General features: G+C 41.7%; 1 protein-coding gene across 1 annotated transcript in view; it reads right to left on the reverse strand.

Annotated features, from left to right (window-relative positions):
• PTPRG (protein tyrosine phosphatase receptor type G) overlaps window positions 1–27,174 on the reverse strand; it is a 378,176-nt gene that overhangs the window by 270,220 nt on the left and 80,782 nt on the right. The window contains exon 2 of the mRNA XM_042823259.1: window positions 22,972–23,076. Coding sequence (XP_042679193.1) covers window positions 22,972–23,076 — 105 coding nt within the window. The remainder of the gene's footprint in view (window positions 1–22,971; window positions 23,077–27,174) is intronic.

Consider the following 27,174-nt stretch of genomic DNA (forward strand, 5'->3'; position numbering starts at 1 on the left):
GGTTAATAGAGGATATTTAAGGTTTTGAATGATGGAAAACACAAAAAATCCCCTATTCAGTCCACAGACCTCACAGAGGATGCTAGGAGTAGACAAGGTGAAATAGGAGACAATGAATCAGTGTCCAAGAAACCCTTGCCAGCACAAAACAAAGTTCTGCCTTGCAGAACATCCATGCATGAAGTTTTGCTTCTCTGACCTAGCATAGTTGGATGCTGACCTGGTGTTATTGCTAGTGGATCCATACCTCATACATTAATTTGATTTGGTCCATCCATACTGAAGAGGTAGGAATCATTTTCAGAATGCACGACACATTCTTAAATTGAGAACTAAGCCCTAGAAACAACTGATGTGTTTTCTCCTTTCCTAATTCACTGCTTTAAGGAGAATTTTTTTTTATTTTTTTTTTTTTAAAAAAAAAACAACCTCATTACTCTGGTGTACCGAACCAGAACCTGCAAAAGAATGGTCCAGAAAATTCTACCGAGGCAAGTATTGACAGTGGTTAATGCTTTAACAACAGAGATTGCTTTAGTCAGCATAGAATGATGATACATGACCTATCCTTTCAGTTGCCTCACTCACAAATTTTTCTATACATTATCTTTATGTAACACCATCTCTTTCTCTCTTATGTATTTGTCAGTGCACAAATACATTTCTACCCTACACAGTTATGGCAGACAGCATCAACATGTTGATATATAGCACTGCTTTGGAACAAGGTATAAATACTGCATTAGCTGAGTGTCACTGTAGGGTTCTGACGTTCAACTATCCAATTTTCAACTCATTCATTTTCAAATATTAAGCAGTTCACTATCACATCACAGAAACTGATGGTGCGAAGGCAAGCTTTCCTGACCATGCTTACATCAGAACAAAGCCTAAGACATATGAGAAGAACCTGTTAATCTGGAAGCATTCTAGAGCCCATGGTCACAGTTTGATCCTCAGCAGCCAAGCAGAGATCACATCGTGTAGAACACATTCCAACACAACAAATGGCTGCCGGTAAAATCGCAGCTGTTCTGCCAGAGACTGAAACCTGATTGCCATTACCATTCCCAACTCCTGAGTGAAAATTTTTAATGTACGGGTATGTCGTGCTTTCAGACAAAATAAAAATAAATGAGATGAAGAATTAAGCCTTAATTAAGTATGGACAAGGTTTCGCAAAACTTTTTTCAAATACATTACTGGTAAACAGACAGGATCAGGAGCTACAAAGGCCTTCTTTACCAGTTCGCAGCACTCATTTCCCAATAAGTTCCCAACCTGGAAGAGTGTGTTCCCATGTACTCATTTTCCCCTTAGGAAAAATCAAAATTCATCAAAATTATTTCTTACAGAAGCAGAAATGCTCTTCTAGCATTTACCTGTAAGTGGCTGTTTTATCTTTCTGAACTACAACACATGCGTTTAAAACGTTCACTCAGAACAGCAGCAACAGCTCGCTAGTAAGCAGCAGGGAAGCACTCAACTCAGTCACCAGCACTGTAAGTGTTAAAGAGGAAAGGAGCAGCAGCATCTCTACCAAATGCAGGGGATGCACCAATACAGCATTTAAATGCAGCTATACATCCCTTTGGCTTCTCAAGCCCTCCTACCTGTGCAGGCCACCAAAGCTAACTGTTTAGTAACAGCAGGCTGCACAGACATCACTAAAAAGCTGTGCAGGAGGCTTGCAAGAATATTTAGGTGTCATTTACAGAGGCATTTTGCCAGGATTTTTAATGTGCCTAAAATAGCCAGCACCTTCATCCACTGGAAGTTTAAAGAGTGAAAGCCTATTAAGAAAACTGGATGAAAAATGCAAGAGATTGGACAGAAAAGTGTGGCATAATGTGCTCTGACAAGAATCAGGAAAGTACTGAGAGACTAAAACAGATTTTTTTTTTTTTTTTTGCTTTTGTCTCACTTCCAGTCTCAAAAGGACTTAAAAGATGCACATTCCAGGGAACAAGGCACAACTGCTTGCAGCAGTCTTCTAGATCTGATGACACTTCCCTCCTCTCAACAGTGCTTGAAAAGACAGAAATACGTCTGCTTGGGGACAGAAGCCATTATTTTTTCAAATCGATTACTGCTGAAACCTTTGAGCTCTAAACATGTCTTCACTAAAGTCCTATTGGCATCTAGATAAACAATTATCTTTTTACAAGTTCCAAAGACATACTAAAAGTAATAGCACCCCCTGGTTAACACGGAGCTAATTGATGCGAGAAAGTCAGGCCATAGGATTCTGGGATGTTTCTGTTCAAACTAAATCAGGCAGTCATCCTAACTTTGTTAGGGATAAAGGCAAAGACGTTCAAGGATTCTCTCGTAAGGAAGGTTAATAAAGGGAAATTTTATGAAATCCCAGTCCAGTGAAGATGGGCCAAATACAACGGAAAAGTCAGAGTAACTTTTTGTAATAAAAAGAGAAAAAAGGAACTGAGAACTGAAGTGAAAGATTTATTTGTAGGCACTTGTGTCTTAGAGAGCTCTAGTTGTCAGGCTGAGGCAGGTGGCCATTTTAATCAACCTGCTTAGCATTTGTTTTGTATCTGTATTAGAAGTAATGAATTCTTAACTGCTTTCTGAAAAGTCCTTTTAATGCAGAGGCTGCCTCCTCTACAGTGTCTCCTCTCAAGAGTCCTAAGTCAGTGCCCCAGAATTACAGGGATCTAGGCTAAAAAACAACAAACTTCTACTTAATGCCTTTCCAAGAGCGCAGGACCTTCATCTCAAGTCAGAAAACAACGATTATTGAACCTCAAACTACAGCAACATAAACTGATTGCTCAGCTGAAGATTTATCAGGCCCCAAACCCTCAAAACTACTTCCCTCAATCCACCCCTCTCTTTTTTTAACATCTTCCTCAGATAACTCAGCTTCTTCCAATTTTTATAACCATTTTCTAAGGAGTCCTTATTTATGCCAAGAAAAACAGTCTGTTAAATGGCATCATTAGACTCACATGATTTCTTGTGGTGCTCGTGAAATTTTTGGCCTCCTGCATACTAAATAATCCTTACAAAGAAATTGTAAGCTGCTTTATTAGCTGAGGAAAAACAGCCTTCGATGAGCCATCCTTTGTTTGAAGGAAAGTAAATGGTAAGTAAGGAGTACTTGAATAAGATCTGCAGATCAGGCACTGATTTCTTCACCGATGTACCTCAAACTTCTACCCAGCCACAGAAAATGGCCAGCAGCCCACTACCAGCCATAGGCTAAAGGCTGTGTGACAACACCCACGTGCAGCCTGGTGACATCGGTCCATAAAGATCTGCAAGAAGCTCCCAAAGTTTAAGTAAAAGTCACTGAGGAGTTACTTGCATATGACAAATGTTGAGTACCAGTGAAAATGGGAAAGAAGTGAGAAGTGGGAGCACAGAGGAAGGAACAGCTGGAAGCTGAATCATTACTTTGTTAGGAGACTGGAGGTGACAGCCAAGGAAGAAAAAGAAGTATTCTTTTTCTACCTCTTCTAAGCACAGAGGCACACATTTAGGGGAGCAGACCCAAACCGACCTGTAATATTCTTGCTGCCAAGGAAGGATGTTTTGAGAAACATTTAAACTTTTCTTTTCAGCAGGATTTGGGTCTGATCCAAAAGCCTGACACAGTCACTAGAAATGGTTATTGGATTAAATTCTTAGACAGCACAGAAAATAGCAGGCTGAAGAATCTTAGCAGACTTTCCAAGAGTATTCATTCATGTCTGGCTTGGGAAAAGTGTGCGAAGTGTCAGACAGAAGGAGAATTCTGCCAAGAAATGTCAAATCTGTGTTTGATCCGCAGAACAGCTGGCTGCAACAGTACTGCCCAGAGAGGTATCAAGCATACTGGTACTATAACCAGGAAAAAAAGAGACAAGTACACAAAACAATGCGAACAAAATGACTTTGCGTCACCTAAATAAACTTTCTCCATCACACATAACAAAGCAACAACTCGGAGGAACTTCTGAAAGGCAGAAATGTCAATTCAGCACCCTGCTCAGGCTGACCTTTAAGAAAGAGCTTTTCATTTTCACAACCATTTTGTACCAGAATAGAAAATTCCTTCCAAAGTCTCCACTTCTGAGGACTGCTGGGGAAGCACGACCATGAGATGGCCTAGCAACCCCAGCAACTGCATGTTTCCATATCATCAAACTACTTCCAAGCTCCTTCAGTGATCTGGATAGAGGAAAGCGAGTCTCCCCATTCCTGGCCTTCTGTTCAGCTATTCCACGCTGAGCACCCACCCGGCATCACAGTGCGACTGAGCGCAGGCACAACTCACCCCAGCACGTCACATTTCCGCACAATTGCCAGCAAAGGGTGAAACAACGCCGGCTTTCAAAATTCCCATGGCAACAGCTCCTTTTCCCTGCAAACTCCGACTCTGCTGGCAGCTGTAACGCTGAACCCAGCAGCAGCCTGCAGAGGAGATGTGAAGCCTGTATTCAGGTGGCGTTGTTCTCATCTAATAAAACATTTACAAGCACTAACTACTGACCACAGCTAGAGAGGTAACCTTGAACTATGGCACCTCATCAGTGCTCTGGTATAGATCCTCCTGCGTTCCTTCTATCTTTGCACTTACACACTTACCCAAAACATTGAAAATTGGCTTTTTAAGGTCTGTAGGAGACCTTTAAAAGCACTCCAAATAGAACTGAGGTCATGACTATTTGTGGTCACTGATGTTACAGCAATTTTTGTAGCAGGCTGTTAGTCCCAAGAACTTGACAATTTGTATTCCAGAAATGACATTCAGTCCACTGAAAACTTTTAGAGTTTTAACTCTCCTTCCGCAACCTCATCTGTTTTGTGCTGTTCCAAAGCACTGCTGAACATTTGTTTAATTTCACCGTAGAGCTGCCTGAAGAAATCTCAGTTGTGCACGGTGTGAACTCAGAACAGCACAGCATCAGTACTTTTCTAGTGAGACAGAAAATACCAGTTTTATGAATTATTATAAGTTTTTAACACAACTGCATTTATAAAAGCAGCCAATTACTTCTCTCCCTAGAAGGAATATCTATATCTATCTCTCTCACTCTCTCTCTCTATTTATATATATTCCATACAGTATTTAACTTTAAACTCGGAAAGGTCTGCTGTAACAAACAAAAAAAAAACAACTACAACCAACTACTGCATCAGTCATGACATCACTTGGGATAACCAATAACTTTGAGATAAAAGCTTGAAGAGAACTACAACAGTGTTCTCTCTGATTTCATGCACACTGGATGCCAGGGTCATGACACTACTAAAGGCACAGATGTAGTCTAATTTTTACACAGTTATTGATGTGAATTAAATTTTATGATTGCTCAAGAGGCTGCAAAATTTGAGCTTTCAAATTCATTCCATATAAATAGAATTCGAACCAAAGCCTGTGATTTTTTTTTTTCCAAATTTACATGCTTCTGTTCCGTAGCAAGAAAAACAACTTTGCAGCATGTGTTTGGCTGAGGGAAAAAAAAAGGTGTCCTCAGCACAGTTAACAGCATCAGTTTGGGCATCTGATCTCTACATTGTGCTAAATATTTTCTTCTTTGAAGTGATAAAAATCCAACTGTCAAGCATCGCTTGATCTGACGTAACGCCCGGGGAAAGTTAATCAAAAGGAAGTCTTATAGATTCCCCCTACTGAAATCCACCCACCTGAATAAGCACAAGTTAGAATTTCTATGAGGTAAAGAAACTCTGCTGTCACAGCCCAGCGTTAATTGGCACAAAGGTTTGAGAATACCTTAGTTTTACTGGACTGCTTTGATTTCACAACATCTGAGCTGAATTTCTTTGCTTCTTTATAATCCTGTCTTAACTATCACCGAGTTTCAAGTGAGAAAGGAGCTTAGACAGATCTGTATCAGTGTTCATTCATGCCAGACAGACTATTGCATTTTCATGGGGTTTGAACGGGGTTTGAAAAAAGTTGAGATTGAGGGCAGAAGTAGCAGGGGGATCACTGGGAATGCTAATCCTGCTCCACACCTGTGCAAGTGACAGATGATGATTAGTCAGAGGCCACCACGTCAACAGTCTCTTGTTTTCCTCTCTGCCTCTTTCAGATAAAGGAAAAAAGAAGTCTCATCTGTCCCCTCCTGTCTGGGTCTGCGAAGCAGATGCGACGGTAAGACAGCGTGCACTACACATCTTTGATGGATCTTCTCCCAGGACACTTCCTTCCCAACTGCTACATGAAGTAGGGACATTAATGATTCAATGATGAAAGAAACCAAATTCACTAAAAAGATGCTGCTCTGCTTTACTTTCACACCCAATTTTGTTGCAGTGGCTCATTATCTCATGCCTCGAGCCCTACAGCATTTCATTTACTGGTCGCAAAATGCCCTTTGCTGCTTCGTTTCCCGCTCACGCTGCTGGTACCTCAGAAGTCTGAATGTCCTCTGTTCTTAGCAGATGAAATTACCATCAAGACTGTTGAACTTAAATCATCACAGATCCCCACACTCTACCGAGAAACGAAATTTGAGAGGGAAAAGCAAGGTATATGCTATCAACTCAGAATAAAAATGTATAAAATGTCTGCTGGACAGTGATTTTAACAAGGGACCAAACACTTTCTCGATACTAACTGCACTAATGTCTTCCAGTATTTTCTCAGAAACTTACCTAAAGAAAAACCTCAAAGATCATCCATGTTTTACATTACAGTACACAAACCTTAATCTTAACTTTCTCTTTGCAAGTACTCATGCTCTTTCCAGTGTAAAATAAACATTATGCCATGTTGAAGATAACAAGCCATTCGACTCATTGAAGATTTTTATTAAGATTTCTCATAAATTCTCCCTTCCAGTAGTACTCACGCAAAATCATCTTCCTGTAAATGAAGTCCTTTGCCTTCTCTATACTAACTGTTTCTCAAGGAGATCCTGGTTTTGTTTTGGATTAAGCTAGTAAAAAGCTATAAAATCTACAGAATGTACTTATGCTATAAGGTCTTGAAAGCACATTCATAATCCAATGAAGACAAAACTCTCAATCCATTTTTGTGCAGCAGAATACATATTCCACTGTTCCATCTCTGCTCTCACATCCACATTCAGTAAACAAAAAAACCCACAGCAGAGTTCACGGACTTTTAGAAGAGAGTGATTATTAAAGAGGAAGTTAGAAATGCATTAAAAATATATATTTTTTTTCCCTCAAAGCATTTCAGACAAAACCTCATTTCACATTCATACAGCTTTGTTCATGGACCACCTGTACAACAAGAAACAAGACGAGGAGGGCACAAAACTAAACCAGCATGCTTTCACCAGCTGTGTATTTGGTGACTTCTGTGGCAATGTTACATTAAGCTATCAACACCAATTAATCTAAAAGTAACCTTTTCCTGAATCCTCCCTTCAGTACTTTAAAGGAAAAGGTAAATCTTACAAAACAAGTTCTGGTTGTCCGAGAGGTCCGAATGCAATCAGGCTCTGCTTACAGAAATTGCCTGCAGGCGCTGTTCTTCCTTTTCCTGCCCTGTTTCTGACAGTTCAACCTGCATGCTGTTTAAGCCTACGCTCTGTTTCATATGAATCCTGCAGGGTTTCAGCTCAGGGTTTGGGTTTCTGCCCACCTACACGCAGCAGAGGGAGTAAAATAAGCAAAATACTCTTACGGTGCATTTCAGCACAGCCCCGCAGCCCGGCCCACCATAAAACAATCTCCATCAGCAAATGCTGGCAGGCTGCACAGCTTTAAATCACAACAGGAAGCAGCCAGGACAGGTGGCTGCAAAAATTATAGGATCCCAGAGAGCAAAAACCTGATTTTTTGGAACTGATTTTGTTTAAGAAATAAACTTTCCCTGTCAGCCTCCAGGAATATAGTTTGTTTGAAAAACCCTCTCAGAGGCACTAGCTGGCAGGATGCAGTCAGATATTTCCACTGCTTTGGTTTGAAGACCCTACAGGAATGGCATTTAGAGTTCCACAGATTTAAAATAATTTGCCCTTCATTTAGTGAGACAATGTATTTGCATCAAGATAATGGGATCTAGTGTCTAAAAAGTCAGCAATACAACCTTTCGTGAAAGCAAGCCGAGGGGAGAAAGGGCACAATTATTCAAGAAAGTGTTTGCAGGAGGAACTGTGCCATGCGGCCATCTGAAGAGCTGTGCCTTATTACGGGTGTTTGAGGAAGGAAGATGTGTGGAAGCAAGGAAATGGAGGGTTGACAAGAACGGATAATGAGACCAAAGTCTATCACCTCTAGCTGAAACCTGACTAATCTGAAACGAAGCAGAAACTACAGGCATGAAGTGCCTGGAAACAGAGGCCACCTGGCTGATGCTGCTAAGCACTCTCATCCTGAGACACGTCGACAAGCTCCAGGAGGCCTCCAGAACTCTGACCTGCCCCTCCTCCAGGTATGAAACCCCCAATTAGGATAGGGCCATCAGGTAATAGTCAATGGCCCTTACTCCATGCAGAGAAGATTCTTATGCCCATTTTAGTTTCTCCCCACTAGGCCAACACGCTTTGTTTCAGAAGTGCAATCATCTGAATGGATGCTGTCTGCTTCACTCCAGCGCTGCTGCCCCAGAATGCAGAAGTCCTGCAAACAGCACATTATCATGTTTATTTAAGTAAATACTCTACTGCAAGAGGACACAGATCCAGCAGAAATACATGGGGACTCTGCCTTTGTACAGGCACCGGCACAAGGGGTCTATTTGCTTCCCCTACAAAAGGCAGAGGATGCTGATAAAGGCACAAGGCTTTTCCAGGGACAATAAAAAGAGTGTTTCATTTTTATTTTTTTAAGACTTGAACTATGAAAAACCTCAAGAGTGATTTAATGAAGAGGGATTCTGCAGAGCCTGACAAATGGTTTTTAGATAAAGGTATTAAAATTCCACGATTTGCAAAACACAGATTATTCTAAACTCTCCTGCAGAAGTGAAGGTTAAGTGTTTTGGAGCTTAAAGTTAAAAACAAAAAGATACAAAAATAGCCCAAAGCTACTGCAGTGTTTTATTTAAAAAGCCAAGAGCTCTGAGTACAAAGACAGCCCTGCCCTGCCTGCAGAGCCACCCTGGCTCTTTCCCCTCTCCCACTGCCAACGCTAACAGGCAGGTACCGTCCCCGCCGCCTGCCCTGCAGCTTCAATAAACACCACACTGCACAAATGGCAGCTCCTGCTCCAGCTACCTGGGGTCCCACTGATGAGAAATGACATGAAGCACCTGCTGCCCTGCCTGAATCAGATGGGTGTGCTATCACTTAAAAAGGGATGATGCACATCTACAAACCTTGTTTTCAGTTCTCAGTCTTCCACATGGCTCGGGACACATAACTGCCTGAGCCTCTTCCATGTTCTACACACAGGGGGGAGAGGGAAGCTGTTGTATCACAGGAGTGCTACAAAGCAAGGATTTCTTAAACATTCCTTCAATGAAGTCAAAGTTGAACATAACAAACACGCTAGCCAAACTGAGCTCAGTGGGATTTTTCTGGCCCAGACCATACCCAAAGATGTGATGGTTAGAAACAAATGTTTTCCTTATGAAGAAGCACACTGGAAACAGAAGTAACGGATGCACTAGAGATCTTTAAAACAGCATTACTGTGTTCCAGACTAATCAGGCCCATACAATTTGGTAGAAAATTAGTCATCTAGGACTGAAGTAATAAAGTCTCCCTTGGATGCTGCATCTCTGCTTGGCACAGACCCAGGCATGCATACTATGTCAGATGGCTGAGAAAAAGAACCATGAGGAAGACACAGAAATAGGCATCTTCCCTACCCGGGTGCCTCAGGCATTCTCTCCATCACACCAAACAAGGAGTCTGAATGTCTCCCATCACAACTTTCCTGGATTAAGTATAGGTTCAAGACATCTTCCTGTCCTCTTTCAGTCATACAGCAATTGAAAGTTTTGTTATAATAATATATCAAATTCCTATCACAATTAACTTTATTTGCTCTTTGTTCTCGTTCCCAAAAGGCACACTTGATACTAAAATAGACAAGACCAGTCTGAAATAAAACATTAACTCTTATTGACTGAATAATTTTCTCATCGAGACTGAAATGAAAGCGAACAGCATGAAGTTAAACAGTAATGACTTTTCTGCAAAACTTCTGGTAAATGAATATTGGTGTTGTTAATTGCTATTAATTCCAGCTTAGTTATAATTTGTGGTATGGGCTATCACAGTTCTTTTTACAAAACCACATCCAGCTCAGACACGCCGTTTCCTGTTGATGCCACCCATGGTGGGGCTGTGGGCACAGAACAGAGGCAGCTGCTGGGCACTGCATGGGGCATGGTATGCATCTTGCAACGGGCACAGCCAGCACAGGGGTGGGCTGCTGACGAAGAGTGCACTGCTGTCCCACTGTACCTCGTTAGCTCCATCCTGCTCCAGCGGGGATGCCAGAATGTCAGGAAGAAACTGCTCGGAGTTATCCTACTAGTAACAAAATACTGAGAAACACAAAGGAGGGCAGTATCTGCACCTCCTTTTCTTCTTTTCAGCAGCAGGAACAGACACGGGCTAGTCCCAGCACTGCATGGTAATATAAAATCAATATAATCACAGTGAACTTTGTCACTTCTTCCTCAGACGAGCAGGTTTTTCATTTGGGTCTCTTGCAATTTTTCTCCTTGAAAAATAAGTTCTTCAGTTTCCAGTCTGCCTTGAAATGAAATAAAGCCATCACTGGCCCCAGAGCAGCAGGTAAGCAGCTCTCAAGAGATGCAAGCTTCCACCCGCAGCTCATCCCTTCACTCTAACACAATGATTTCCATTAAATATTTAGGTCTCAAATATTTATTTCTAGTCAATTAAATTAAGCATTACTTATCCTCCAGGGAATTCCTCCTCTCCATCAACAGAGAAGAGAGCACCAAAGTGCATTTCCTATACCCACTAATAATGCAGTCACACCTAAGGCTATAAAGAAATCCTTCCAACTAGATACAAAGGCCTTGGAAGCAAAACATACAAGTCTAGCATAAAGAAAAACATAAAAGATCCTTTTGCTAGCCAGCATAAACAAATGACCTTCTGCGCCCCAAGGAGCTTACAGTAACTCTCCAAGAGACAGTAAAATGCAATGTGAGATGAGAAAAGACCTCTTCCATGCTGGACTGCGGGACCTGGTGATGTGACCCAGGCTCTCCAGCCATGCCTCAGGAAAGAAGCACTTCCAGGAGACTGTATCACTAGGCCCACACTGTAACGTGTATAGGAGGAGGATTTACAGCTAGCATTTTGTACAGAGGAAATCACCGGCCTTTTTAAATTGTGTTGTCGTGTGAACTAATTCATACATCTCTCCTACAGCAAAACCTTTTTATTACAGAATTTCAAAAACCAATACTTAAATTTTAAACTTTAATATGAACTTACATTTTAAAACATTAAATTACCCAGCGAAGCGGACGAGAATGTGAAAAAGGCCATTTCCTCCATCATTCCACTAAATTTGAAAGTACTTATTTATTTTAATAAGTTGAGATGTCCATATGCCAGGAAATTAACATCAAAGAATGTTAAATATGCCCAGTATCACTTCTTAAAAGCCTATGGAGTATTATGCATTTTCAAAATTAGCATAACTCAGCAAAAAATACTTTCTCAGCAGTTACTTTTTATTCTACGTTCCAATACTACTTTGGGAAAAATACTTGAAATGTTTACTGTACTATGCAGGTCAGTTCATACAGAAACACCATGGAACGCAGCACTAAATCCCATCACTAGGTAACGCCACAGCCATCTTCCCTTCTGTTAAAGACAAGCAGATGGTTCTCCAACTATGCACTCTTCCAATGGCTCCCGTGCAGATGACCTTCACTGGCACGAAGGATCAGAGGCACAGGCACAAGTGAAAAGCCAGCATGGGCTTCAACAGATTCCTCTGAAGAGCTTTACCTCATTTAGCACAACGCAGAATAGTCACTAATAATTTGATCACTTGAACCACTGAGACCTTCCTTAGACTTAAGCGCCCACCTGCTGAAATCGCAGGGATCTCCTCATGAAAGCCCAGACCTAACTGGCACAATTCTGAAAAAGCTACTCATGAGAGCTTGCAATTTTGAATAGAGGCCCATAGGAGATTAACAGCCCAGGCTCCCCAGGCTTACGCATCTGAGCCGTCAAAACACATTTGCTCTATCAACTGCTATTCCACCCCCACCATTTTGGAACCCACTGGTTAATTTTCACCAAACTGAAGAGAAGCAGGTGGATCTTGGAGCATCACTATATTTGGGGACATGCGAGGAGTTGGACCTTATGGTCCTTTCCAACTCAGGACATTCTAAGAGCCAATTCTCCAGCTCACAGTCCTCATCTTGTTACACGCTGGCTTCAGCCATTTTTACATTCAACACCAAGACATTGCTCACAGTGTACATTTTCTGTACAATTTTTAAGGTTGGAATGACTTTTCTGTGTTTGCACTGAGAGCAAGGAAGCCCTAAAGGCATCTGGGGAGCTCTTCACAATATAAACAGCATCTGAATTACACACACCAAACAATTCTTTTCAGAAGTTGCATCAAATTCTCTGCCAACTGAACTTCACACATTAAATCCCCTTCCTCAGAGATCAATGTATGACAATACCGTATCACCCAGATAACTGTCTCAATCTCAAACCTCCAACAACCAAAATATAAGTTAAAAACACAATCTGAACTGTTGCAGAAGCTTGCAAGTTAGAATCTATCTGAAAAGTTCATGTCCCCTCTGGTTAGCAACAGATTAACATCTGGCATGTAAGATAGCTTTATATACCCTAAAGGTGCAGAAGGCTTCAGCAGCAGCCCAAGACACAGCACCAATCTCTGGAGCAGGATGTAAAACTGTACGTGATCTAAACTCTGCCTGACTTCACTGCCAATATTACTGCATGACAAGTCTTATTTCTGTACTTGAGAAACAAACAGATGCAAAGCAGAGAGCCAAACATTAAATCCCTCATTCTGAATGCGTCCACCTACTGGTTTGTTGGGGCAGGAGCTCCACAGAAGGACTGAGCCTGGTGACATGAACATAGCCAAGGTGTCCTGCGTGGTACTGGTCCAGCACAGCTCAAGTGTATGGGATCAGCAGCACCCGAGTGACGTCTGTCATGTCTGCTCTAGCACTACATTTACTACAGATGGGTTGGGAAAGGAGGCAAGAACATTTGTTTCACTAATTCACACAGGAAAGAAAACAAAGCAGTCCATATGTCAGTACTGACCATTTTCAGGCATTCAACTGGGGGACATTTTCTTTGTTAGTTTTCAAGAAAACTTGCACACCAAGAGAGTTGAGAAAGTCTCAGAAGTGAGTCAAGAATAAAGAAACCCAGATGAAACAGCTCCTCCTGAACTTCCTGGCAGCTAGACAACTTACACATTGTCCTAAATTATAGCAAGGTAAAAGTGGTACCAGTCAGCTTCAGAGAATTCAGCTAGCTCCAGTACTCTGCACAGCCACAGATGAGAGATCCAAGACACAGCGCCCAGCATCAGTCTAGTCTTTATGACCATGATCACAACACAACCCTACCTTACAGTAGCTATACCACTACAGATGTGAACCTGCAAGGCTGTGAGCCTGTAGCAGTATGGAGCAAACATGCATCAAGACCACATTCAGGCATGAATGCACAGAAGGAAGGCTTTGCTTCAGCAGTACTTTCAGAAGAGTTCTGAGAAAAGACAGAGATCCTAACGTTCACAGCAAAGACTCCTTTGGCCAAGGGCTTGCTTGTTGTTTAATTCAGTTCACCTAGGGATTTTAAAGCAACTACATACCTCACACCCTACTGAGAATTCAACCACAAGGACTACACAAGCCATCAATGCCTACCACCCCTTTCTACATCAGCTGAAATTGACATTTTCACCTCTGCAACAGGGACATAGGCCTTCTAATTCATCATGAATGAAATCAATCATCTCACTAACTGATCTGGAAGCACCACCAACCTACAGCCTATCTCACCTCACAGCCAGACAGTTGATAGATGAGAGCGGGTGGGGAGACATACTTTGGAGACCTTCATTCAGGCTTCAATTGAACTAAACCCACTCGCTTTCCCAGCTCTACAGAAACAGCAGCTGCATACTCAGGTGCTCAGCAAGACCTGACATTCCTTTTATACCACAAAGTAACGTGTCTCTTCAATAAATCATTCCAGTGCCAATACTTTTTGACTTGGTTTGGAAGGCTACCGAGGTGACCCTTATGAGTCCTGAAGAGAAAGTTAAAAACACTTCCAGAAAAATCATTCAAGTGCTGTTTAAAGATGTAATTTATATGCACATCTCTGCACTCCATTGCAGGATTTCATATTTATTTAATTTGATAGTTAAAAGTGTGCCCATCCAACTCCCTCAGCATACGCAGTCTTTAATAAAAACTTCATACTTTAAAGTCAAACGTTCAGTGTGTTGAATAGGAAAAGAATGTCTTCTTACTCAAGCCCAAAAGTGTCCTAATCCCAGTGGAAGAGCCTGAAAGCACCAAGAGCCAGAATCATGCTCTGTGGCTGGATTGCCTCCAGGAGGGCCCCGTTCACTGAAGAGCCTCACATCGCCCATGCTGCTGACATGGCCTCCCCAGGAAGATGCAATCTCCCAGGCAACCCAGATCTCTTCAATCAGCATCTGATAAGGATGGATGCTTCCTGGAAGAAACAGCACAAAGCACTGGGATGCTGCTGAACTTCCAATGCTGCTGTACGCAGAGTGGAGCCTATCAGAGAAGTTAAACTGCGCTGTCCCTTAGCTCCCACCACATAAGCATGCTGACATAAGATGTTACAAGCATTAGAACTATCTGCCACTATGCACTCACACTGCAATACACCTAGGAACCTATACAGATGAGACTCTTCAACTCTGTATTTCTCTAACAGATGTGATGTAACATTCAGCCTAGAAGAAAGACAGGTCACCTCTATCCACATCTGGCTGAGCTGTCTGGAGCTGGGAACTGGCCCTTCATAGGCAAGGGCTGCTTTTTCAAGGGCCATAATGAAAAAAACCTATAAGTCTTAGATGTGTTATAGAATAATATACATTCTGGGTAAGAGAACAGATGGAGCAACTCCTGAGGCAGAGATACCAAAAGGAAAATCATCTTCTGGAGAGCGAATGGAATGACACTGAACAGCCACCTCAAAAAATCACCTCAAAAAAAAAGAGAAGAAATAATTCTACAACTATCTAACATGAACTACAAACAGTTCTAACATGAACTGCAATACTGGTTTTGTTCTGTTCTTTCATGCAGAGGCTCCACTTCCATCCTCCACAGCTAAGATTCTGATTTATGCATTGATTATTTCATGCTTGGACCTTCACAAAAAAAAAAGTTTGCGACAACCATTTTTCCTTCCTTTAAAAAAAATAAAACATTCTCACTGGAGTTCTATTCAGAGATTCCCTGCTTGCAGTGTTGTTTCTCACTGCAGTATCTTTGCTCTTTGCGTATTTTTCCCCATTATTCTTCTCCTATGTGTTCAGTTACTTATTAAACCAAGATTGGAAATTCTATGTATTATTGCCATCATTTGATAATGACAAGGCAACAGCAGACTTCAACCTTCTGAGTATTATCCAGCACATCTGCTGAGCTTGTATCACAGCTGCTACTCAAACACTCCATCTCATTTTTTTTTTTGTAGGTTTAAAACATAAGCCTTTCACTTCATTTTGTCTAAAGAAGAGCTGAAATATTTTATATTCTTTCCCATTTCAATGCCTTGAAATCAGTTAAAATGACACAAGTTTTTGCTGCGCTGCAGCACATTTTCAGAATCGTGGAACAGTGCAGTTGTTGTTGTCTTTCCAGAGGTTTTCTACAAATGTCCCACTGTTCGCATTCAATGAAAACACAACAAAAAGCACAGTACATTAAGGAAGTGAGGGGTCCCCCCTCCTCCAGCAAAAGCAGCTCTTTGAGCTTCATCATTTCATCACAGATAGCCAGAGATGCGTGAAGTAAGAATACTTTGATGTACTACTGAAACAATTGCATCTGAAACCCCAAAGACATCATCTAGCAGCTGCTGCAGTTATTTAATACTTTTGTGCTGTGGTAGGCAAAAACTTCATGAAAGAAGTTGAGGGAACGCCTGGTTCTTTGCACCTCGTATTTACATTTTTCAAAGCTGTCCAGCTGCCAATGGTCTCTCTACTGAAAAGCATTAAAGAAAAAAAAAAATTAGAGCATTCAGAAATCAGGGATTTGCTTTAATGCATTTAAAGCATGAAAAACAATCAACTTTCAGAAAGAACTTTGCCAAGGAAGAAAAAAAGGCAAATTCACCATCACATCCAACATCTAAAAATTCAGTCAACCATTTCATTACAGACTGGATACCAGGATTGACAGTGACACTACTTGGAATGAACTGTAAGCGTTGCATGCAAGAAAAGGTAGCAAGAAGAGAGAAAACAGTATTGCTGGTATTCAGTAAAGAAGTTGTATCTATGCAGTAGAATTGCTATCTTAGGGTTTCTTAGCACGTTACATAGAAACTTGCCCACAAACAAACACGACAAATGTCAGGGCTATGTTCCCCAGCAATGGATTACTGGAAGTGATTCCAGATTACATAGACTGCTTATGACAGGCAGGTTCTCCTACAAGTACTGCCCATGTTAAATATTCAGCATGGCTGTGTTATTGTGAGTTTTTATTTACAGTAGCTTAAGGTTTGGAAGATAAATTCTATTCTCAGGAATAAGAACTTGGAAATTTATTTCTTCATTCTCAAAAAAATAAAATAAAAGTACTTCATAGTTGTTACTTCAAAACTCTGAAAAGCCAAAGAAAGAATCTAAAGCATTCTCCTCAACATCTCCCTGGTAAATGCACACTTGGTACAGATACCTCAGACAACTCTATCTGTGGTGCACATTTGTGCAGTGCCCAGCTCAGGGGCGCAAAGACCTGTGACCAAGTGCCATCAGAATACAGACAAAAAAACAGTGATGGTATTTTCTGTTTATTGGATAAATCACACAACAGAATACCACCTTAACTGTGCACATTAACAAAAATAAATCAAGATACATGCTTCGATGGTAACAGTAAATCCTCAAGCTACAGTTTTACATGTTTGTCTCACAAAGTACAGCACTGCTTTGGGGAACACCTGTTAGATACTCTAATAAGACTGCATATAAAAATGAATGCACCACAGCTGGCTTCTGCAGGGTTCAGTGAAGGCTACCATTTATCTCTGACAAATGCAGATAAAATACTCAAAGATTAGTTTACTGATCAGATAATATTCTTCCTGGTTCTGTCAGCTTAGACCCCCTATATGAAGTCAGCTTCAAAGAGCAAAGGGAGAGAGGCAGAAACTGCTCATTTTGATCATGCTGCATTTAATGGAGATGAGTATCCTTACAGTGGGGTGATAACCATGTATGCAGTATGCCAAAGTTTTGCTCAATACCAAGATTTATTATCCCGAGGGATAGAAAGAGTGAAATACTGACCACAGTGAACAGGCCATTAGTTACCTCTTAGTTCAATAAAGTCTCAATGCTTTCCTTACTATCTGCTGATTATTTCCTGTCCAATTCACATTAGCAGCTTATTTAATGAGAACAATCTAAGCAAAGAGAGAAATTCACACATTTACAAAAGACATCACCGAGTTACATTTCATCACCATTTGCTATTATTTCAGGAAATAACTTTTACTGATCTTTCCCATTTTAATGCCAGCAAGCGCTTTTGCTAACACCACTTAGTTCTTATATTCACCACTGGTTATATTTTAAATAATAGCATCTTAAAAGGCAGCAATAACTGCCTAAGTGTTGTAGGACAAAGCACTCACACACTGATAGTGGCCACCAGCACGACGCTGTGGCCACAAGTCCTACTCTTATTGGACACTTTTTCCTCTCTCAAGGTCATCCCTACCCTTCTAAAGCCGCTCTTCCTTCTAATACTTTCTAGTAATGTTCACAGTAGTTGTGTACTATCTTGAAGAGAAAGGGATCCAATGTTACAGATGGAAAAAACATCAGTAATATAAAGCATAAAAGACAGAAGCATTGTAAGTAGTGTGAATAATTTCACATTGAAAATGAGAGCCATCAAAAGTACAAAGAGGAAAAAAAGATGCCTTGAAAACACCTTAAGATTAAAAAGAACTGTGCATTTTCTATTAAAAAAATCTTTGCAAAGCCATAGTTAAATAAACAAGCAAAAAGAACACATACACATCCTTGGCTAGTGTCTACTTTTTTGTTCTCTAAAAAGTACAAATGGTTTTGATTACTTAGAAGGGAGTATTCCTTGAATGAGTCAGCTTGCAAGACCAGGGCTGAGCAGCAGAACAGACACCAAGAGAGCAGGGTGGCCCAGCCCTGCGGTACAAACACTGGGTACATCATTAAACTCCAGTGACAAAAGCACTGTCACCTGCAGCATCCTGCCCTCAGACAGCACAGCCCCCCAGTTCCACGCCCTGTGATCACACATGTTAGATGTAAGTGAAGATGCATTAACGACTCAAGAGGAGCCTCCTGATCTGATAACAGAGGAAAGAGTGCTGCTTCCCTACAGTTACTTCTGGCTTTATATAATCTCACTGCAGCAACAGTTACACTAATGTTGCATAACAGTTTTTCAGAAAAAAAGACATGTATGAGTGTAGGTATATTTTTAGAGTGGCTATAGGTAGACCCTTTAGAGCTGCTAACTTTAGATACAAACATCTGACTCAGCATCTCATAACGGAATATCACCAACATCATCCTGAAGTCCTGACCCTCTCGCTAACCATTTTTGGGAGCTACTGCACAGCAAAATAGCATCTGTCAGGTCACTGGTAAAGTGTTTTCAGCACTGATAGACACAACACTTGACAGTTGAGAGTAATCTTCAAAAGCCTGAAATATTATGCTCTGTGAAACTGCACACAATGCACAGGGGAGGGCCAGCCAGAAAGCCCTGGATGCGGTACTTCCAGCTGCATGTTTCTGTAGGATTTCTTTTCATGTTTAAGAAATATTTTGTAGCTACAAAAACCTCTCTCTACTGGCAGGAAGGCACCTCTACTGCTTGCTATCTGTTGCTGTTATGGATATTAGAAAGATGCTGAATTTTGTGGGAATAAAAGACTATGCTGAAAGCCATTTCAAACTTGTCCTTCATGCAGCGGCTAGCCTGATGGAAAAAACAACAGTGAGAAGTCCTGAGGACTGCTGTGAGGCACATCCAGGATCCACACCTACTTCTCGCTTTGGCTCTGCTGTGCCCATTTCACATTCCCATTACACTGCAAATAATGTGGTCAGCTGCAATTTAGGAAAGTCTCTGGCAAACCATAAGACATGCTCGTGGAATAAATGCTTTGCCAATATACATAAATACATGTGTGCACAGAAGTCTGCCTAGAAATGTAGTTAGATTTCCTGAAAACTCCTAAAATCTAGGAGATCTCAGTCTCCATTCACTCATGCAGCTCCTCTTGAGACAAGTTACTGTGCTCTGCTGTCAGTGGTTGCTCACTTCTGAATTTGGTTTAAAGAGCTCCTAGCGCAGACTTAATGAAGTTTCTTCTGAAAGGCCAATTGTATTTCCTTCTGTCTTTTTGACAAAACTCATTTAAAATGGGCCTTTCATTTCATTATCTGCTCTTCATTTTTGTGAGTTTTATTCCTCAGTTGGAGTAAATGTTACAGTTGGAATTGTGCCTGTAAACAAAGGGCTTATTTTACAAGGTTTCTGAATCCTATCTTTTACAATTGGACAGGGAAGGGAGAGCTCTGCAGTGCAGGCTCCAAGGCTTGCTGCAGGACACGTGCAGCGTGAGCACAAGGCACAGGAGTTCACAGGGTGAATGTGGGAACTACTCAGGCAGGTAAGTGCCTCATACAAACGTTAGACCTGAAATGTGCCTGACTCCTCATCAGTGGCTGAACTTAATTCTCTTTCAGCTCCTGTGCCTGAGAAGAATGACATCACAAGCAACACCATTAGCAATCCCATAAGTACCTCATGAAACCAGGAAAATTCCCCATCTCTGGAGAATCAAAACAGCTTCTGAGCCACTTTCCCCCCCCCCCCACAAGTGTGTGGAGCAGCAGCAGTGTTCTCAACATGCCACAGAGTTCTATTCACTTAGCATCCTGTGGAAGATAAAGAGCTGACGGCTCTCCACAGCACAGCTGTGCCCTTTTGCACCCCCAGGCAGGGAAACCACAATCAGCTGCCTACTTCCACACCTTTCAGTCCTACCTCAAAATTTACTTCAGAGCATTTAAGACCAAAAATACGAAAACTCTGCAAAGGAGGCAGGCGTAGCCATAAATGTAAAGGGGCCTCACTGACTATCAATCAGTAGAGCTCAACTGAAATCAATATAAAGCCACAGTTCAGCCTAACACAGAACCAGCAGAGACATGGGCCTACTGGTCAACACTGAGCTCTGCCTGTGGTCGTATGCCAACAGCAAGCAGAAGCTGTCCCGGTCTTATTTACTCTAGTTGGCAACTTCCCTTACAAGAGACTTAAATTCAGCAGCATACAGGCCAGCAGAGCTTTTTTCTCTGCCCATAACTGCCAGAGCTGGAGCCAGCAGCTGCTGTACAACTAGCTGGAAGAGAGCTGGTCTGAACATGTGAGGACAAGAAAGGGGAACAGCCTACTGGTTAACATCTATAGAAGAGCTTGGAAGCCACTGACACGGACTAATTGCTTACTGCAGAGTGAATTTCCCACTCTGTAAGCTCATTTGATATAAACTTCCTAGTTACATCCAAAACCCTTCCTGCAAGACTGATGTTAGTACATAAACTGCTTAGCCAAGCCCTGTTCAGTGCTCTGGGAAACACTCTGGGGAACCGGGATGCAAGAGAAAGGAATAGATAACTTGAGCATCCTCTTCAATGTGCCTGACTAGAAAAAAACAACTGCTTGACATTTGGGCTCTGCAATCCACCATTTATTCCTGAAATTACTGTGTCTTCCCCATTTCTCGATTTGCCTTTTTCTTCCCAAATGCAACCCTGCGAACATTGCCTTCAGCACAACATTCACCTTTGGCACATGCCCATGTCATCCTGCTCTCATGCAGACCTACCAGCACTCGCTGTGCAGCTCAGTGGGATAGAGCTGCTCCTCCCTGCAGCATGGGCTTCAAAGGGGCTCAGGAGGCTACCAGGCCTCCAGCCTCTTCCAGCATGGCCTTGTTCTGATGTAGGTTACACAGAACCCACGCAGCCAGGTCGCGCTGTACCTACACTGTTAGCTTACGCTTGTATTTCGCATCATGAAAGCTTCAACAAGAACTCATGCCTTGCAGCTGGAATAGCTGGTGCCAAACCACTTGCCCCCTGGAATGACATTTTAAGTTACTCAGATCAAATGGCAGCATGACTAAGCATGCTGAGAAAATATTAAATCTTCACCTGGTTTCTTGACAAGCACTGGTAAATACATCATTTCCATCTTTTCCATCTCCTAGTTTACTCCTTTTGTCAGCAACAGTGACAAAAAAAGGATCAGAGCTGATCAGGTGGAATGGCACATTATTGATGATCAAGAAGTCACTAACTTCTCTAAAAACAGGTTGGCTATTTTTCTCATGAAAGCGGGAGATTTATCAATAGACAAAAGGATGCAAAATCCAACAGGAAAGGTATAATTACACATCAGGACTATACGCTTTATTATGACACAAATCTAAAAGGATTAGTGGGTGGTAAAAGCTCTTCTGAAGGGGTGAACAAATGATGTTACTCATAAAGGAAGAACTGCACCAGTGCAAAAATAGAATTAGGAAGAATGTTGTATGCATAAATGAGATTTGGTTACTTTTGGTGGGTAGGACTTATTTTTTTGTTTTGGTAGATTTGTTTCTGTGTGTGTATTTTTCTGTTTTTGTTTGTTTTTAAGGCAAAAGACTGGTTAAAAAGTCTAGTAACTCAAATAAATGAGTTATGACATATATGACAACTGATTAATTCCACTACTTTTGTTTTTCCCAAACATTTTGATTTAACTACCAACAATTTTCAGCAACAGAAACAAAATAAACCTGCCAAGCATCACTTAACATACAATATTTTATTGCAAGACAACACATAAGAATAGCCCATTCATTTCAACACAAAAGTTATCTTCCACTGTTTGGAGGCTTAAAACCTAAATGAGTTGCTTTAAGCTGAAGCACAGAATTAACTCTTAAAATATCTGTGCATTTGATGATAACCTCAAAGTTCTAAACAGAAAGCAGAGCTTGTCCTACATTACTAAAATGCTTAGAAGTATTTTACTTGTATGATCTCATTCACAAGTGAAGCAGCTTATATTCAGGATCTGATAAATAAAATGCAACATTGGTATTTTGTGTATTAGTGGAAAAAAGTTGCAACTTCACCTATAATCATTCACTTCCAGTGAAATTTCATGGTCTGCATAGAAGCACAGTTCCTTAACGTTTCATAAGAGCTCTTGTAAGAGCAACAGGACAAATAATGCAATGCCTCCTACATCTGACCTTCTCAGCATCACACACCTGGTGCATTACTGCACTGACAGTTCTCACTGTCCTTACTACACTCTACTGTGATAACACACATGCAGATAATTAACTGTAAAATTTCCAGTGTCTCGTCACCTGTGTCAATCCAACCCTTACAGTTTTCCTACAAGATTCAGTGCAAGCAAACTGTAAACTTGGAAAGACGCTGTTTAGACAACGTAAAGTTCATGGGAGTATGCAGGGCTACGTTAAGAGACTTAAAACATTATACACAGAAGGAGCAGAGTTACAAGGAAAACTTTGCAGGTAACTGACAGAAACGCAGGAAAGGAATGGATTACTGTAGAGGAAGTCACTAGGAGGTCAGCAGAAAATACACTGTAAATGAAGGCTCAGAAACCCTATTTCTGAGCATAGTAGTAACAAAAAGCGAAGAAATTTTAGTTCTGGAGATATTTCATGTTTCACTGCTCTGAAGAATCCAACTCACCCGAGTATGCCCAGTAAGGATCCCCCGAAGCCTTTCGCCTCCGTATCTGCACAGAACTACCATGTCTGTTTTCATGCAGAGAGCCAACATAACCTTCGGTCAGAGCTGGGAAGAGAAAAGTAGGAATCGTTAGGAAAGTGGTCTTTACTCCCTGGAGTTTACATTGCAAAGCTTAAATCCTCGCTGAGCAGAAACTACAAAGTTGGCACCGCTTAAAGAAAATTAGCAGGTGTGCTCCTCATCCATGGAGGCCCAATGCTCAAAGATGATTCAGAGAAGGTAGGACTCACCAATGCCTTTATTCTTATCTAGCACGTACCAGTCTAACTTCAGTACTATCCATAAGGATATTCTGATATACACAAGTAAACAAAAAGCAAGATGTGTCTGATTTTCCTCTGACCTCAAGATGGCCATTCGGAAAACAAGCTACCAAACTAGTAAACCTACACAGAAATGACCAAGATCCTTGAAAGACTATAAATGCAGAAGCACGTTATCCTTACTATCACAACTTTGTTTTAAATCATTTAGAACAGCCTCATTCAGGAGGGAACAAATCTCTACATATAGCCTGCAGACCTGAGCCCACAGCACACGGGGTAACAGCCTGAACACGAGCAGGGCTCCAGAAACATCGCCTCACAGGATTCATCCAAGCAAAGCAGACACACAGTGCTGCCTTCCAGCCAGAGCAACGCTGCGTGTGTCAGATGAATATCCAGCATGCAACACCAACGCCTTCTGACATAAAAGGGAGAGGCCAGCAAAGAAGGAATCCTTGTAAAACTTCACAAGCTAGAAGGAATTAAATTTAGCAACCAAAACATAAAGAACACATCCTACACTGAAACCCAATAATTTTTCTTGTGAAGAAATACGTAACTTTCACAAGGAAGTGCTTTTTTGTTGTTGTTGTTGTTATTTTTTTTTGGGGGGGGGGAATGGGGGGAAGGGTGGGTGGTAAGGAAGGTTTGCATGCAAATTTTATTCAGTATTTCTGTACATCTCACGGAACCCAATGGGAAGTGCGTGACTACACAAATGTCAGTAACCAATCCACGATAAATTCAATCTTTCTCCAATATCACAACTGGAAATTCCCATGCTCTAATAAACACACCACCAAATAAACCCATATGCAAAATGTGAAGAACAGGCACACGCTACATGACTCAATGGCAATTTAAGTCCAACTGATCATTTATTTGATCAGTAACTAGTTGAATTATTGAAAGTAAAACTTTAGAAAACTGCCCAAAGCATCTCTACCCAAATACAGTCACCGAGCTTCAGATTCCCGTCTGCTCCCAGGCCAACTACAGCTGGTAGCAGATCTTTACCGAATGTCAAGAACTTTGCAGATGCTTCTGGTTATCGCACCCTTTGGTGCCACAGCAGCAGAGAACAAACTGCAGCCAACAGGTACTACATAGACAACCTGCAATCTTCAGCAAGGGTCATGCATTGCTGCAGGTTTTGGAATGCTGAAACGGTAAGAAAAGCCATGCAATCCCAGGAAAGGCACTGCAGGTCTGCTCTCATCAATTTCTTCCCTTGTGCGAACAAAGGCACTAATTGTGCCATTTATTATGAGCCTCTGATTTGAATGAGTTTTCCAAATTTCTTGGCAACTTTCCAAATGCTAATTCACTCCAGGCTGAACTAGAAACTCTGGAACATGCACTATGAGGGTTTGTAGGCAGCTCTACACCACACACCTTATTTTCTCTTCCGATTTACCCCAATATGCCTACCTGGTTGGGAGGCAACAGACATTTGCATCAACTGGAAGGAACAGATGAGAGATACAGAGACCCAAACTGTTTTGGCAAAACGAACAAACAAGCCAACACCACAGACCATGAACAGCTAAGGAATGGAACATAGAACTAACCCGGGAGAGTGGCTGGAAAGGCTATCAGGAAAAACTAGCCTCATCACTCAAGAAGAGAAAAATCTTGTATCCTGGGAAAAATATCTTAAGTCCCTCTTTACTACTAAAAGAGAGAAGCAACTCTTTCCTGAGCATCCTCTATGCAGAGGGAGCACATAATTGTGGGTTCATCCCCCATCTCCCCTGCAAAAGCTATGATTCCTGCAGGTAGGAGGATGGTATCACCCTGCCACCTCCAAGGAGGAAGCTGCTCCTGTGGCTCTGTCTCAGTGAGCCCTGCTGTGTGCTTTACCATCAAAAGAAAGGAACTCATTCAAATCATCTGTATGTGTTGAAAGGAGAAAGGCTTTGAGTCAGTGCAAAGCATCCAAAACTGTGAAGCCCTTTGTAATCCTGGCTTGCACTGTCAAAGAGCCATACGTCAACCATGGAACAAGTTATGAATCATACTGTTGATCTGCAGTATTTTCTGTGCAGAAAATTGAATTATGCAAATCCAGGCTTTTATGAATGCCTTACTTCAATGTGAAATTGAACATTTGCTTTAGTCAGCATTATATTTACACAATTAAAAGCCTAGTATTCTAGTAAATACATGCATTTTCAGTTTTCTGTATGTATACAATAGATTTGTACATTTATCTACACTCATAAATAGTGAAGGGTCATGTTATACACAGGTTTAATTATACCAAAGCACAAAGCAAAAGGACAGCTCAAGCACTTGTCAAGAGAACTGTAGATGAGAACTTGCTGGCTGTGCTGCTAAACATCTCCTGCAGGACTGAACATGAAACAAACTGGATCACACTGTTCTAAATAAAGCCCTGCAATGATGGTAGGCAGCCCAATGGTAATGACAACAGTCTCCTAATAGACGTGCAGTAATTCAGCAGCCATTAGCCATGTAGAGAAGATAGAGGTCGACTGGATAACTGCAGAAACTCTAGGAAAAGGATGACAGGTGAAGACCCTGGCCATGCAGTGAATTGGGAAGGTAATGGTGTCTTTGACATAGAAAACGCAATGTTCTCCTCCCAGCTCCTCAGCCTGCTTGCAGTATGGCCATGTACCCTGCACAGGGCGATGTGAGCAAGGAGAAAACACTGCAGGAACAAGCAGCTATTGTTGGCAATATCTCACGCTGATAAGGCTATCAGGAAAAGGCAGGCTCAATCTTGAGGAGCTTTTGTTGTTTGCTATCAGCTGGGGTCAGGGGATTTGGAGGTGTGAGGTATACAACAGAGCATGCAGGAGATTTTCAGATTCACCTGTTGTGGAAAAACTGAAAATACATTTGCCTGAACCCCAACTTGCCCTTCATTTCTACCTTAAACAGCCAAAAGTTTGGAAGAGAAGCATCACAATCAAATTATTTAAAAAATGCTTCTTTACATGTCAGACATTTTACTTTTTCCAGGTTTCGGGGGGCACCAGGAATGGACCTTTTGATCAAGGCAACTCAATGACACCAGTGAAAAGGTAACAGGCATTCAAGCACTGCTGAATCTTCCTCTTTCACTGGAGAAAACATCCAGCTAAAGGTTTTACTCCAGTCATTAGAGTACATGCATTCATTTTTGTGCATCATTCCAATTCTACCTTTTCAGAAGTTATACGTGGAAATAATTGACAAACTCGACCGATATCTTTTGCTTGTATAATATGAGAACAAGTACTAGAAAAAGTACTTAAGAGTTAAGTTATTAATGCTCCTCACTGCAGGTTTCCATGAGACTTTCTCAGCTGGGAGACAGTTAACAGCTCAGGAACAGCGCAGCCAAGTGATTTCCTGCTCCACTCCCACAGAACTGGAGACTGGAGAACAGCCAGCAATTAGATGGGCTGGTCCAGCACAGAGCAAACACAAGGAGTCTCTGATCTTCTGGGAACCCTGCAAAAGTGGGGGAAGTGGAAATCGGGACAATAGGAGGGGAGGAACATACTGCTGGAAGACTCAAAATGGAGCATCTAAACTAGATGAATGGGGAGGGGAGAGAAATACACAGCAGGAGACAGGAGGAAAAAGGAGAGCAAGAGACCTTACCCCGCAAGGTTTGATTTGATACAACGTGCCAGTGCTGCGGGCAGAGGAGCAGGGAATGCCATAATGTATGGTCTGAGACTTGCAAATATACAGTTAAAAAAAAGAAGGGGACCAATCTGATGCTCAGATACACAAGCGTGAAATTAAATCCCAAGCAAGTCCTCTGGCTGCTGGTGCAGCGCCGGTGCCCATGGCGTGTGACACCTGCAGTCGGTGGGGCTGCACGGGTGCCATCGCAGTGACTTCTGCAGGGAACAGG

Source organism: Centrocercus urophasianus, unplaced genomic scaffold (assembly GCF_019232065.1).
Source record: "Centrocercus urophasianus isolate 14NV4802_14NV808 unplaced genomic scaffold, USGS_Curo_1.0 seq_22, whole genome shotgun sequence".
In the NCBI taxonomy this organism is placed as follows: domain Eukaryota; kingdom Metazoa; phylum Chordata; class Aves; order Galliformes; family Phasianidae; genus Centrocercus; species Centrocercus urophasianus.